At 39.6% G+C, this 16282-nt stretch overlaps 1 protein-coding gene across 7 annotated transcripts in view; it reads left to right on the top strand.

The window, feature by feature from the left end:
• The window catches only part of GRXCR1 (glutaredoxin and cysteine rich domain containing 1), a 336269-nt gene that overhangs the window by 262536 nt on the left and 57451 nt on the right, over nucleotides 1-16282 (top strand). For 4 of the 7 annotated variants that reach the window (XR_009008475.1, XR_009008472.1, XR_009008468.1 and 1 more), the window contains one exon: nucleotides 11967-12093. Coding sequence is in view for 1 of the 7 variants with exons in the window: in XM_057547457.1 (XP_057403440.1) it covers nucleotides 11967-12209 (243 nt within the window). In the remaining 6 variants the exon portion in view is untranslated. Of the gene's footprint in view, nucleotides 1-11966; nucleotides 12210-16282 lie in introns of those variants that run through there. The other 3 variants (XR_009008469.1, XR_009008474.1, XM_057547457.1) reach the window with 3 other exon arrangements.

Below are 16282 nucleotides of genomic sequence, written 5' to 3'. Positions count from 1 at the left end.
GAAGGGGTGGTGCAGAGTGCATGATGGGATGCAGAAGTTGGGCAGCACCCAGCCCGTTGGAGGGAGGGGTGGGAGAGGCTCCCTAGAGAAATGCAGCTTGACCTGACTTGTGTTGGTTGAGAAGGAAGGGGGAACAATGGAGGAAAGTGCTCCAGGCACAAGGACTACATAAGAGAATGAACGTCAGGGGTACTAAAGAACATGGCGTGTTTTGGTGTGTTGGAGAATTTGGCACATAGTTGAAACTTATAAATATTAGTCAGATAGTCAGTACAGGGCAAGGAGTGCCATGGGAAGGAAGGCTAGGGGGAAGCTAAGAGCCACACCACAGAGGGCTGTATAGGTGAGTATTTTGACCTTATCCTGAAAGCTATGGGAAGTAGTCGTTTATTATTATTTTATGTCAAGAAATGACATGATCAGATTCTTCTCTGCATTCTGGAAAATGGATAGAAAAGGCCTACTTTAGAGGCATGGAGACAAGTTAAGAGGCTGTTGTAATCCGGGAAAGAATAGTGGCGTCCTGAGTTAAAACTGTAGGAGTGGGGACAGAGGGAAGGAGACAGGCTTGAAACATAAAAAGAAAGAATTGATACTTGATTTATAGAACACAGGGGGTGGTGAGGGAAAGCGCTGGAGAAATCAGGACCTCCCCAGATTTTCAGCAGCTGGTTGAATAGGTTTAGTGGCAATGATGAAGTTAGCTTCAGGCATCCTCAATGCAAGGTATAGAGGGTGTGTTTCTCTGGGTGGAGATGTTACATTGATAACCGGACCTTCAATCTGGAAGGCTGGAGTGCAATCTGAGCTGAGGATATACCCTTGGGAGTTCACAGCCTTCAATTAACTATTGAAATTTTGGATGAGCTCATCCAGAGAGAAGGAGGTAGACCAAGCTGAGAGCCCATGAGAACCAGAATTCTTAGGGAAAGAGAGACCCTAGCTGAACATGGAGGAAGGATAACCAGACATATAAGAGGAAGTCTAGGAGAGAAGGATGTTACATATGCCAATGGGAAAAGATTTTTGTGATTTTGTGCTTTGAACAAGTTTGCAATCTCCCTGTGACTCATTTACTTTGTCAATGAAAATGGAATAATAATATCTATTGCATTGCATATTGTGAGGATGATAGTGGTAATAAATCCATTCATCTGCTATAAAGCCTGTAGCATGAAAATCATCAATGAATATTTTTTCTGCTTCCAATGTTGATTGAATTATGAATAAAATTGTTGATAATAAAATCTTCCACCTAATGAGACTTATTATTTCCTTCAGTAATTTAAGCAGATCTCTTTCCTAATGACTGAATCTCCAAAATCTAGTAAACAGCTCCAGTAAGGAGTTCTGGTGTCAAAGCCAGCAGTGTCTGGTGAAGAACATTTCCAGAAATATTTTTGTTTTCTTCCTTCTGATAATACTGTGATCAATCTTGTTTAAAAACACCTGCATTTATTTCGTATTTGAATATGCAATCAATATCAAGTGTTAAACTTCCTTTACAAAATTACATTGATCATCCCAAACAGTACAATATGTACTTGAAAAAATATGTTTTTTAAGGTTTTGAGTATTATTCTTCACATCTGCTTCCGTAGGTTTCATGTGCCTCACAATTTAGTTCCTTTTATTAAAGCAATCTAATCTGGGGAAATCTGAGAAGAGATGGGAAGGCAACGTTTTCTTGCTTTTGAAATCTTACGGTTATTCGTTTGTGCACTTTGAAGTTGAACTGAAAGACTTAGCTAGATTCCTTTGTGGAGCACACAGACAAATTCAACCTCTGGCTTTATGCAGAAATTTCAAACATTTTCATTTCTGTTTTCCTTTTCATGTAACACAAAATACTTCCCTCATTTGATCATGCTTAGTGTCTGGTTTTCAGAGCAATTTCTTAGGCTTGTTTGACATTTGGAGGCAAGGCATATTGCAAGGTAAGAGGTAGGAAAGAGTAGAAAAGAGAGATGAGACACACTAGATTGATTAAAGATCAGGCAAATCTTTCTTTAATGCACTTACTTCTTTTTATACTCTTTCCATTTCTTCAGCAGCAACTTGGAGAAGAGTCCTGCTCACAAGTGACTGTACCAAGGTCTTGAAAGAACAATGTGTTTCATGCCTGCCTTACCCTCATTTTGTGTTTATAGGAAGTCAATAAGCACAATAGTCCAATTACCAGAGGTTTGAGTGTACTCTTGACACTGTCATACATTTGTTCAAGTTGGGCTAGATGATCTCCAAGTTTCTTGTCTGTTTTAAGATTGTGTAACCTGAAGTCCTTTAGCTCCTAAACCTATGATCCATGACCTTAAAACTAATCTATCTCTATTTGTCTATCTATCTATGTATCTCTCTGTCTCTCTATAGGCTTGTCATCTACTTCTCTGTTTCCTCATCTGAAAAGCTAAGATAATGATAGTACCTATTTCCGTGCAGAATTAAAGGAATTGATGCTCATAAAATACATGTATCAGCTTCATGTGCCAACTTCCAAGCTTCCCATCAGTGCTGTCTGGCAGTTTCTTCCCCTAAATACCGTGTTTAGAATCTGGAGTAGAGCATATTTAGCGGAGGTTGAGACTGACATTCAGAAGAGTCAGAGGGACATCAAGGCTTAAACCTGGAAACCTGAGGAGGAGGCAGGAATGAGGGATTTGCCTGAGGCTGGGTCCACTTTTCTCAACTTCTGAGTGTCCTCTGCCTTTGAAACAGACTCTCAGTCTACTCTGGGAGTTCCACAGAGACTGAGATCACTTCTCTTCATAACACTGGAATTTATGAAAGCATCAAGCTGAGATGAGATGCAGGTATTTCAAAATCCAAAGTAGACTCTTATCACTTCCTAACCCACTAAAAGATATTGACTACATTTAGCTAATTATTCAGGAATTTTCTTTGATGTAGAAAATCCAGAAAGATTTTAATCTTTTATTGTTTGATTTTTATTCATCATATGTATATATTTGGGAGAGTGGAAGAAAAAGGGCACCTTTCCTTTTAAGAAAGCACAAGGGTTTGTATAAAGTAAAAAGATGAAAGGTGTTAGGAAAATGATCAAGGCAGAACTAAGCACTTATTATTCTGATGCTATTGTTCAACATTTTAGTCCAGTTTCTTCTGGTTTTGCAACTTGAATCTTTCATAGGATGAGAGGGAAAATATGTTTTTTTCAATGCCTCCATTTGTAGGATGTTTCTGACTCATTTGCTGCCTGGTTTTTCGCTGTGGTAAGCGCATCACTTTGGGATTGGATGCTCCTGAAATGATGATTTTCTTGTTCACCTCAATATTAGTGTTATCTGCAGAGATGAGTAGAATTGCAAATGCCAATAAATCATGTTTGTGACAATTTCTATAGAAACCAAAGTATTCATATTGGAAGAGAGATGCTTTTGTTTGGTAGGAAGGTGGTTTCCATGAGATCCTAGTTCCTCTTCTCCCAGCTGTGTGACTTTGGGGGATAATGATGGCTGGTGTGTTTGTAAAGTTTTATAATTTACAATGTCTTCAGGTGCATTTTACCTGTGATCCTACAACTCCCTTATGGGCTAGATTATAGCTACACTCATAAGAGAGAAGAGAAAAAGTAGTCCCAGAAAAGTAAACGGATTTTTCCAAATTTATGCAGCTCCTAAGTGCCAAAGCAATGGCTCCAGATGGATTTTCTTTCCACTGCAACATGTTGCTTCCTAAAAAAGTTTGATTCAAATAATTAAACTGTGAGTCTCAATTTCTTCCCATATAAAGTGTGCATATGGACTAGATATGACATCACTAACTCAGATCTAAAGGGGCAGCAGACAATGGTAATGAAGGATGTTGTCTAGATATAAAGGAATGATGTTAAATGTGGCAACAGGAGACATGTGTCATCTAAAGGGAGTTGTTGCTGTCAAGCTCCAGGTATTATTTTTGCAGAGGAATGCAATAAAACCAATGTTGTCAAGTTTTCTGCTTTTTAAAGAGAAGACAAAATTTTAGATGTTCAAGTGAAACCTCCCTGTGCTTGAATAACGCTGAATTGACAGAACTGTGACCCCTTTCTAAGGTCTTCATGAGGTGGGGAACACCTTCATTTCCATTAAGTCTGATGTGCTGTAAAGTCAGTATTGTTTCAGTTTAACTTTCTGGAAAAATATATTTCTTTGGTCTGGAGGATTCATTAGGTTCATTGACATTTCAATTAATGTCTAGGCCAACTCAGTAATTGATTTGGACAAATAGATAATTTCTGAAGCATGAAAGGAAATGAAATATAATGAATAATATAAAATGAAATCCATAATCTTGGAGCATTATGAAAACAGAATACTCTCTACAGAAATCTTTGCATGCAGAGATTATTACTCATGTGTTTTTTCATGCCACCCAGAGGGCAGCTGAACTTAGACAAAGAGAGATTTTTATTACATCTTATATGTATGGTCTACTCTATTGTTTTCACTCTCAGAATTGATGGCATATCCAAACAAATGTAAGTGGTAAGTTAAGTCATTAAAGAGATTTATTTTTTCATCATCGTGCAATTCTGAAGTTAAACTTTGCCATTCAGACTTCTGAGGTTGATGACGTGTGAATTTGGACTTGTTGGTTATAATCATAGTGGTGATAATGCTGCTGCTGGTGTGTGTCCAAAATATTTTGTACTAATGATATTAATAATAAAGAAATGGCATTTGTTGAGTGTTTATTATGCATCAGGCTTCATGTTAAGGGTTTTTCTATTCATTGAATCATTTAATCCTCACAAATTCCCATGAAGTAGGCATTGATGTCTATTTTACAAATTAGAAAACTGCAACTTAAAGAGATTAAGTAACTGGTCCAAGATTACTCTGTTACTAAGAGGCAGATTCAAACCAAGTTTTAATTAAATGTATGGGGAAGAGGTCAGGAGGTATTTCCTGAGCATCTACTATGTACCAGGTAATATTCTGGGTTCTTGTGTACAAAACGAATTCCTGCTTTACTTAGGTTATATTTTATTTTTGGAGATAGACAGTAAACCAATAAACATACACAATAATGTCCAGCAGTACTAGGTATCCTAAAGAAAAGAACTGGGTCAGAGGATAGAGTGTCTGTTTTACATGGGGTGATGAGGGAAGGTCTGTCTGAGGGGTGACATGTAACCAGAGATATTAGAATAAACTGGAGGGATGAGCAATGGGAATTTCTAGGACAGTCCTTTTGACAGTCCCTCTATGGTATACAATTCACTACTCAGGTCTGGAATGGTATGACCCATCGGTTGGTTGTATTTAAGAGGGTTATGTAGTATCTTCCTAAGGCACGAGCAAGGACTTAGGAGGCAGACCCAGGTTAAAATTCTGGTTCTGCTCCTTTTTCCTCTGAGGTATTTAGACACCTGAAGTTTATCTTCAAGCTTTAGTTTCCTCATCTATAAAATTTGGATAATAATCCTTATCTCTTATGATAAGTGAACACTGCACACATAAGGTTCCCCTTTGCAGCCCCGGAAATACATACGTATATGCAGGAGTCATGCAACAAATGGTAGTTATTGTAATTATTTTTATAACCTGTGTCTTACAGAGGGGCATGGAGAAGTTCCCCGTGGTGTTTTGTGGTCAATGTGTGGGAGGAAATACGGCATAGAACAGGGGTCCCCGACCCCTGGACCACCGACCGGTACCGGCCTGCGGCCTGTTAGGAACCGGGCCGCACAGCCGGAGGTGAGCGGCAGCCCAGAGAGCGAAGCTTCACCTGCCGCTCCCCATCGCTCCCCATCGCTCACATCACCGCCTGAACCATCCCCCACGCCCCCCACCCTCCGCCACTGTCCGTGGAAAAATTGTCTTCCACGAAACCGGTCCTTGGTGCCAAAAAGGCTGGGGACCGCTGGCCTAGAAAATCACCATGTACCCTCAGAACTGAATAGGGAGTGTGGCCAGAATGGAACCAGATCCAGGAAATAAGCTAAGAGAGGAGCCTGGTGTGGATAAAGTGGGTTTTCACATCACAGTAGTTAAGCGTAAGAATGAGAATTCAAAAGGCGATTTGAGAGCAAGGGTGGGTGGGCGGAGGGTTATTTATTTATTTAAATTTAATATTAAGAAGCATCCCAGAATATGCATACGGCTACAGAAGTTTACAGAGTAGCATGGAGAGGGAGAGAGAGAGAAAAAATTCCCGTCCTTTACAAAGCCCCACGGCCCTGCTTCCAAAGGCATGTGTCTTCTATTTAAAATGATGGTCCCTGGAGCCAGTGGGTTGGCCCAATGCCTGATAATCAAGAAATGGGTCTAGTCACGGTTTGCCTTCTGATACGCTGCATGGCTCTGAGCTAATCACTTCACCTCTTTGCCTTCAGACAGCAGAGAAAAGCTCTCTATACTTTGTCCATTTCAAAGGTATCCTTTTAGACAGAAAAACATTTACAGTGTCCCTCCTGTGATGTTACTTCCTGTTAAATGTGGGCGCATAATTTAGTAAAGAGGCAAACCTCTTTAAATCGCCAACATTATCTCATGGGCACTGAATTAGTTCTACAGCAGTCTGTTTTGGCAACAACCTGATCCTGGGGCAGCGGTAGCAAAACAACAGTGTGGTTCAAGGGTTCTGCTTGACTCAGTAGAAACCCACAGACTTTGAAGGGTGTGTATCTGGGCTCCAATTTTCTAACTTTGCTGTAATTTTAACTCTGTCACCTTGTCTAGGACATTTATCCCGTCTGAGCCTAGGTTTCTAGATCTATAAATAAAGACAGTTACAGCATGTAAGTTATTGGGAGGATTAAGTGAATGTAAAGTTATTAGCATTATGTCTGCCATCGCCATTTTAAAATGTCACTTTTTATTATATTTTTAAGTTTTGTTTAAGACCCGAATGCCTGGAATTGTCTGGAGGCCCAGATTTCAGGAGGCCTTGTCAAACCGGCATCAGGCTGTACAGTCGAAGGGGTCAAGTGGAAATAGCCCACTGGATCTGGATCTGCTCCAGCCTGGGGAGCTGGGTCTGTGCAGAGCTGATCCTGTGCCGGGGAGCCGTAGGGACTAATCCTTGGCCTGAATCAGTGGCAGTTCCAGTGGATGTGAGGCCTCCAGAAGTGTCCCTGGATGCCTAGGTGACTTACAGTACTTACTGTTTGACGGTGGCTATTGCCGCACAAGGTGCAAGCTGAGGACATACGTTGGCTACAAAGTAACCCCTTAGTCTTTTTTTTTTTTAACATCTTTATTGGAGTATAATTGCTTTACAATGGTGTGTCAGTTTCTGCTTTATAACAAAGTGAATCAGCTATACATATCCATATATCCCCATATCTCTTCCCTCCTTAGTCTCGTTCACAGCAATTTCCGTCCCTTGCCAACGCATCTACGTTTGCTGCAGGTTGTTGTGAGGCTTCGGGGCACCCCAAAGAGTCATCTTTTTTAATCAATGGAGAGGAAGAAACGGCTTGCCTTTATTAACATCTAGGTCGGCTCTCTCAGAACAAGTGGGCTGCAAATCCCAGTGGCTTCTTAGCGCTGTCTCAGATGCCTCCATCCTTCATTACGCTATTCCCATGGTAACTCTCAGGAAGGGAGAAGAGGGGCAGCTAACCACTGAGGGGCTATTTTTAGATTTCTGGCCAAATGCTCTGACAAATCTGTTGAGGGAAAGAAAATGAGGCAAGTGTAGAAGAGGATTTCTTTTTCCAAAGACAATATCATTTAAAACTGATATTATGAAACTGGGAACAACCTTGAGGAATCATTTAACCCACTTCTACATCTAGAAAGATCCACTTTCAAATCATATCAAAAAATTGTTCAGTAGATTATTTTTAGAAAATTTTACTTAATAGCCTATCCTACTAGATAAACTGTATTTCCTACCTTGAATTTACCCTGGATTGAATCTCAGTTTTCAGACCAAGGGAGTTGGGAATGAGACTGAGTACGATTGCTCAAGTTGTGGAATCACACAACCCTGGGGGCATCATTCCTTTATTCTATGCTAATAATGACAGTCTCTAGGTTTGTGCAGTGCACATCCTGTGCAACTATCCGCACTGGCCCTGCTTCACTTATTTTTAAAATATGTAAACCCCTCCCATCCTCCTTAAAAGCCTTCAGGAATTTCTCATTGCTCTTAGGTTAAAGGCCATAGACTGGCTATAAAATACAACATGATATTGATCCTACATACGTATCCAGAATCATTCAGTATTATTATAATTCTCCTTTGTGTTTCAGCAAATACTTTCTTTCAGAGTCTCAAACATGCCATTTTCCTCCATCTCAACATCTTTACACTTACCTGTGACTATTTTCCCCATAAGCTCTGCCTAGTTAATGTCTGTAACTCTTTCTTATCCTTTAAATCAGAGCTCAAATATCAGAAAACGCTTTTTCGACCTCTAAAACAGAAAAGGCCCTTCTGCCATAGCCTCTTCTAACAACTTGTGCATTTCCTTTGCATCACTTAACAGTTTGTAATTCTATATTGATTTATGTAACATTTTAGTTTTTTTATTACTTTAAACTATGAGCTCCAAGTCGTTAGGAATTATATTTTTTACTCACCATTATATATATAGTGCCTAGCATATGTTTGGCAAATTATTCTAATGACTATAAATGACTAGCAGTTATTTTAAAGGGACATAAACCCAGTTTCTCTGACAAGTCAAGCTGCCTATGTGACTTTACCGGGGCTCCTCAAAAATATAGTGTGCACCCACATTTCCCAGAGAACTTGTTAAAGTGCAGATTCTGATTCAGTAGATCTGGGGTGAAGCTCATGATTCTGCATTTCCAACTGGTATCTAACTAGCTCTAGAACTTGGTTGCACATTGGAATTGCCAGAGGAGCTTTCAAAAAAAATCCCCCTGGTGATTCTGATTTAACTGGTATGTGCTTGGCCTGGGCTTTGGGGATTCTTAAAGCTCCCTAGTTTATTCTAATATCCAATACTCTTGGAGAATCACTGATTCCAGGCAAAGCTCATCCTCAACAGTAGGCAAAGGGATATTTTTTGTTACCCTTTGCACTGGACAGCATCTCACATGGCCACTTGATAAAGGTTCATGTTATTACTATTTTTTAAATGTCTGTCTCTTAGAGATACACAGACAAGTGGTACCAAGCATATGTTGTACGAGCAGAGAGAATCCTGTGTGAGAACAGAATGGTCCAATCTTAAATTTTCCCACTTCTTCACATGGGGAAATGTATTTCTTATAAAATATTTCAAAAGTAAGTGTACTATTGAAAAAAGTGGAACATTTTGGTAGAAACAAATGCAGTTATAGCAGTTTTTGCAGCCAGAGGAATAATGCATAATTACTCAGATAATATCAGGAAAAAGAGAAGTTTGGTGCTCTTCCAAAAGCTGCAACATTTACAGTGAGTTCCTTGATTCCCAGCTTGTTCATAATTGTGAATATGAAGAGGAACCAGAGGCTCTTGGGCATTGGGTTACTCTCTTTGAAGATCAATGCTTCTTAATCTAAAGCCTAGTAATAATCGTCTTTTCTTGTCATTAATTACATTGATGTTTTCCATTGATTTATTTTTGCTTGTGGTTTTAATCTTAAAAATTCCACAATGTGGAGTGTAATATCTTTACAGTGTATAACTCAGCACAGTACTATGTTTTAAGCCCTACACTAGTTGTTTTCTTAATCTTCTCAGCAAACCTATTAGGTAGCTGCCACCACTATTATCACATTTTACAGATGAGAAAACTGAGGCTAAAAAACTCATTAGCCTCCCAAAGACAGAGATGGCCAGAGGCAGAGTCCAGGTATATCTGATATACCTCCCTGGGGCTCTCTCCTTTCCAATGTTATAAAATAGCAGTATATAGGCCAAATTCAGCCTTCAGATATATTGTCCAGGGGTGTCAATACATTTTTTAATGGGGTGCCACTATTTAGAATGCAGAAAATTTCCTATAAAAATCCAGATTTCAAGTTTATATTTATAGTAATCATATCTGACAACACTGAGTGACATGCCTGAAATCCTGAAACTTGCTTGAAGCTGAGTTATGTTTTTCCCTTTCAAATGACACTCTCCCTGCTTCTCACTAATATCTCATTTACTCCTGGTCTGCTCCAGCATTTATGACACCTGCTTGGCCCCTCCAGGCCTCTGGTTTTCAACTTAGCTTCTAAACTCTATTGATGAAAGAAAAGATTCTTACGTCTTTAATACATTTTACCATTAGGAAAAAAAAATGTCTGGTCTCTCGGTGAAGTGGAGACCATTGCATAGCCATTTCTATCACTTCATATCTTTCTAGGACTATCTGTGTTTGCATCTGGCAGAGTGGTCTGATTTCTTTGAGTACAAAGTGGTGAAGCTTAGTATCCTACCTTCTGGTTCTAGTATTTAGCCATCTGGAGGGGTTTCACATCAAAGTTTTGATTTCACAGGAGCTTATACGTTGTGTGGTTGTCTTTCAACAACTGTAGCACTGTGGAGACTCACGTATCCCTTGATCTCATGGTATATAGTTGGGTTCTGTTCAGTCTCCTTCAAATAAGGCTATAATAAAGAGGAAGAGGGTGATGTCACCCTGGTGATGTCAGGACCTAGCTGATAAGGCTCTCGCAGTGCTGGCAGGATTTGAATGCAGTCACTAATTTCTGATGCAGCAGGAAACATAGACAAAAAAAGATTCTCTCTTTAGGAGTCTTCACCTTGGTTTTGAGAGTTGCTTGCCTCCATTTTGAGAGTGTAAGCCTCCAATTGCTTACACTCCATTGAAGTGTACTGTTTCCTTGTTTCCTTTTTATGCCTGGCTTTGACCTGCTGCCCACCTTGATATTGGTTTCTATGCACTCTCTCTGAGCCACTATATCTTCTGGTCCTCACGGCAGAACCTTCTCACTGCACATGGGAGCCTGTCATTCAGCAGAGCTCATGCACACATTTTATGCCTTTTAAACCTCAGAACAATCCTATGATATAGATCTTGTTATTCCCAGTAAATTTTGGCTCAAAAAAGCTGTAAAATTTGGTAAGTTGATGAGTAGAAGAATTTTCAAATGGTTAAATGCTAACCTTGTCTATTCTGTTCCATGTTTTGCTTTGGGTATAAGAGGCAGCTATTGTAGTTGAATGATGTCTACAAAACATGAGAAAAATAATTCAACCATTCCTTATTTCACCACATGGCATGCCATGTGAGGCATCATCAATTTTAAGATATGCCAATTACAATGGAATATTACTTAGCCATACAAAGAAATGAAATTGAGTTATTTGTAGTGAGGTGGATGGACCTAGAGTCTGTCATACAGAGTGAAGTAAGTCAGAAGGAGAAAAACAAATACCATATGCTAACGCATATATATGGACTCTAACAAAAGAAAATGGTTCTGAAGAACCTAGGGGCAGTACAGGAATAAAGATGCAGATGTAGAGAATAGACTTAAGGACACGGGGAGGGGGAAGGGTAAGCTGTGACAAAGTGAGAGAGTGGCATGGACATATATACACTACCAAATGTAAAATAGATAGCTAGTGGGAAGCAGCCGCATAGCACAGAGAGATCAGCATGGTGCTTTGTGACCACCTAGAGGGGTGGGATAGGGAGGGTGGGAGGGAGACGCAAGAGGGAGGGGATATGGGGATATGTGTATACGTATAGCCGATTCACTTTGTTATACAGCAGCAACTAACACAACAATGTAAAGCAGTTATACCCCAATAAAGATGTTAAAAAAGAAAATAAGATATGCCATTATCTGATATGCCACTGAGAACAGAAAAAATACTGTCAATTAAATTATGTCATTTAAATTATGTTGATTGTCATCCTTATTGCAATTACAGATGTTCTAAAGTATAAAGACATGTCTTAGAATTGACAGATATGGTGCTTATTCAACTTTTATTGCAGGCCTTTAATGTGTAAGACGTTGGCTGAAATGTTAATTGTCTTAAAATAAAGAGATGTAAGAAAGCAAATGCCAAAATATTTATACTATAATGTTTTCCTTCAGCAACCATCAACTGACGTGGAATTTGACCGCGTAGTGATTTATACTACTTGCCTTCGTGTGGTACGGACAACCTTTGAAAGGTGTGAACTGGTTAGAAAGATCTTCCAAAACCATCGGGTAAAATTTGAAGAGAAAAACATAGCTCTGAATGGTGACTATGGAAAAGAATTAGATGAACGATGCCGACGGGTTTCTGAAGCTCCTTCGCTTCCTGTCGTGTTCATCGATGGCCATTATCTTGGGGTGAGTATCTGCTAAGGAAAATCTTCTTTTTTATTGAACCCAACCAGTGTTGATAGAAAGCTATAAGGCTATATGACAAGGCAACTTGCATCATAGCTACCAGCATAGTAGCTCTTTTTTTGAGTTCAATCCAAAGGGTTTGAAGCACTTATTTCTATCCTAAATGATGTGTTGCTACAGTGTTCACCCCTGCAGAGTCATGGTGAGATGAAATCAGCATGAAATTGTCTTTTTGAATAGAAATACATTTTTTAAATGTTTAGTTGACTTGAGTTTTGCATTGTGAAGCTTGACGTGTGGAATAAAAACTTTTTTTTTTTTAGTGCAGGCAAGAAAAATGGAATATATGAGATATGCATTTGTGAATTCTCCTATACCCCACCATCAAACACTCAGTTTCCTACTTAATGAAACTAAGATGACAGTCGTGAAATGAAATCAATAAGAAATGGGGCCCGGAGCCAGAATTTTATCTGCTTGTTTAAAATGATTCTTGATTTTGGTAATGTGAGAACATGAGATACAAATGCAGGCTTACAGGGCGAGCAGAGAACTCCCAGAGCAGCAACAAAACATGACTGCTTCATTGCTCTTTGAATAGCACTGTTAGCATATTTAACCCCCACTGATCTATGAACAAGTGTCATCAGTAAGAAGCCCAAGAAAGGGGGCTTTTGAGAGTGCAGTTTGGAAAGAGAGAGAGCAAAGAGCCAAGGGACGCCAGCAGTTGAGGGGGGTGGGACTGACTACAAGATCCCTGATTAGAGAACAAAAAGCGGCTGTCGACCACAGATGGATCCTTGCATCTTGGTTTCATTTCAAATCTGGTCTTAACCTTCAGCTTCCAGGGAAGGTTAGAAAAAGCCAGAGCAGGAAATGCTCCTGTTTGCTACAGGGAGCTTGTGTCCTGATATCCTGTCTAGAGCCATGGCTGTTAGAGGCCGCCTGTCATCTTATGGGAAGATTAATGCAGAGAAGCCATGATTCAGTAGCTATGATGTTATGCAATCTTACTTTTAACCAGAGCTGGACACAGATAGATTCTGAACTAGAAGTATTTTGATTCAAGTATTGAGCCTCTTATCTTATATTTCAACATATACCCTGAGGTCCCAGAAACCCATAACAATGGCAGTGATAATAATGACAATGAATGAATGAATGAATGAATGAATAAATTTTAAAAAGTAGTATACTATACTCTCAGCTTATATGTGTCATCTCGTCTAGTCCTCAGGCCTTAGAAATCAACTGTCTGGCCCACTGGTTAAGAGGCAAGACAGCTTAGAAGTCAGACAGCATTGTTTCAAATTCCTGCTCTGCTACTTCTGATTCTGGGAAATTTATAAATCACTCTGTGCCTGATTTCCTCATTTGTAAAATGAGAATGAGAATGAGAATGGAACTTTTCTTAGGCTAAGTTTGAGGATTTTACTGATTATACACTATATATAGTGTGTGTGTGTGTATATATATATGTGTGTGTGTGTGTATATATATAGACATAGCTGGGTAATTGGCAGGACCAGGACTCAAAGTCAGGTCTGTCCGATTCCCCAAACCCTTGCACCCTGGCGCATCACCTCAAGGAAAGTGATCTTTGCTAGTTTGTTTCCTGGTGGGTTCTTAGCACCTAGAACAGGGTTTGGCATAAAGTGCTCAAAAACATATGTTGAACGGATGTAGGAATGATGCTATATTGTCGCCTCATATTCTCTCCTAAGACATTCTTCCACAAGGAAAGAAAATCTGATAAACTCATCCACACTGCGGAGAAAATCACGGATAAGGGTTGTGGGTATTTGCATTGTAACCTGGGGAAAATTCTTCTGACAATGTAAGATATTTTTCATTGTGGAATTTTAAGTTCTGCGAAGCTACACAATTCATCTTAGTGGGCGACCGCTTACTTACACAGGTCCAAGGTGGGCCCCACCTGCTACTCTGCTCTTGACCAGGCTCATCTTCTTCCTACTTTTCAATGTAACAGGCAAAATGCCTCTCTTGCTATTTGTCTTTCCGTTTCAGGGATAGAGGGAGAGTGCAACAGAGGAGGTAGGGTACAGAGTTCTTTCTCGATTGCTTTGTCTCTGCGATCACTTTATTTACACGCACAGTTGCCTAGAGGCCGAGGGATCACAGAGGTGCTACCTGCTGCTTCTGAAATTTGAAGCTAATTCCCCAAATCTGGAGAGAGGCCAGAGACAAGAGATTTTTTTCCTTTTTTTTTTCTTATGAAAGGGGAATTACTTCTAAATTTATAATTCAAAATGGAGATAAACACTCCAGAACAACTTATGTAACAAATTTCCCTCCTACTACAGTGGCCCCTTTATTTAGATTTCAGTGCACAGTTGCAAATGGAGTACATTGCCAGAATTGTAGAGCCTTTTCCCTACAGTGTTTGCACATCTGAAATGGAAGGATGCCCTCTGCTGGGTTTTGGCATGTGGTGAAGCATAATTTTGAAGGAGGAAAAGAAACTGATGTTGGTAGTTTCCTTAACATCTGTGATGTTTTAAACAGTTACATGAAACCATTTGATTTAGTTTAAATTTAAATAAATGAGAAAAATCAAGATGTGTGAATCATCTGCACAAATACAACTGTCTTTAAGGATGGAGAGAAAGAAATAGACAGAGCCAGAGAACGAAGTAGACAGAGACACAAACATAGGCATATGGAAGCAGAGTGCAGGAGACAGTGAGATGGGATGGAGAGAGGATGAGGACATTTCACAGCTCCCTAATTTTACTGCCATCACTGCCATCAGACCCAGGGTGGGTGGTGCCAAAGGAATTCAGTTATTTTCATTGAACGGAAGCTAATAGGGCTCCTTCCACGGGCAAGAATGGAAGAATTGGCAAGGATGCTCTTTTTGCCTGATGACTGTCTTCCCCAGCCAAACTAAAAACTCAAGATGGAAACAATGGAATAGTCAAGGGAAAGAAATTACTTTAGAAAACAAATCTACACTGCCCTGGGATGCTCAGTGGTGGAGGGGGAGAGATGGGAGTAGGAGCAAGTTCAGCTTGGAACTTACTTGGGGCAAGTGCCCTATTGTTTTGGCATCAGAAAAGCTTTACACAAAAAGATTGTGTTCCAACAGTTTGGACGTAAATAATCTTAGGAAATGAGTTAGAAATAGTGTCTTGATTATGGACCAACCATAAAACTCTACAGTAAGAGTTCACAAAATCCACGTTGGAACTGAGCTATAAAACGTGTAGAATGAATCCAAGCGGGGACTCCGGTAAGAGAGAGAGGAATGGAAAGGCTGGTGATCTAGAGGGGTCTCTTAAATTAGCTGATATTGAGTTGTGACTGCTTGATAATTCTATATCTATTTAAAGTACTGTTTTATTCAATTTAAGAATGAAGGAATTATTATTGAGCATAGCTAGTAGACACACTAGAAATACAGACTCTAAGCATGTTTCTAGGGACTACTTCCAAAATTTCTCCAATCTTCCAATTACTTCCAATTTTCCCAGAAATGGACCACCAAGGAAGCCTCTGCCACAATCTGGAGGTGGTCAGCTCCAGTAACTTGCTCTCTTTGCCATGGTCCACACCAGCAAAATGGATGACTTGTTCTCTGCCCTTCTTTCTACAAAATTCTCTTCCTAATAAAGTCTTGAGTGAGTGTATCTGATTGTGGTTACTAAATAAGTCACATGTGAAAGCAGTGAGGGAAAATGGGAAATATGCTTTTTAGGTTTCTAGCCTCTATACACTTCTGTACACTCTATAGCACAGGAAGATATTCTAGAAAGAGACTGGATAGGTTACTGAGTGATACAAACAACAGTATCTGCCAGATATGCTGTTTTCATTTATTTTAACCAGCTTTATTGAGGTATAATTTACATATAATAAACTGTACACATTTGAATTATACAATTTGATGAGTTTTGACAGATGTGTATATACAATACATTCCAAATATAGAGCATTTCCATAAGCCCCCAAATATTCCTCATGTCATTTAGCAGTTAACCCCTTCATCCAACCCCAGTCCCCTGGCAAACATTGATCTTTCTGTCAATATAGTTTTCTATTCTTCTAATGTC

The sequence above is a fragment of the Balaenoptera acutorostrata genome, chromosome 5, assembly GCF_949987535.1.
Source record: "Balaenoptera acutorostrata chromosome 5, mBalAcu1.1, whole genome shotgun sequence".
Classification (NCBI taxonomy): Eukaryota; Metazoa; Chordata; class Mammalia; order Artiodactyla; family Balaenopteridae; genus Balaenoptera; species Balaenoptera acutorostrata.
Note: the sequence above shows the minus strand (reverse complement) of the source record. Positions and strands in the feature narration are given on the sequence as shown.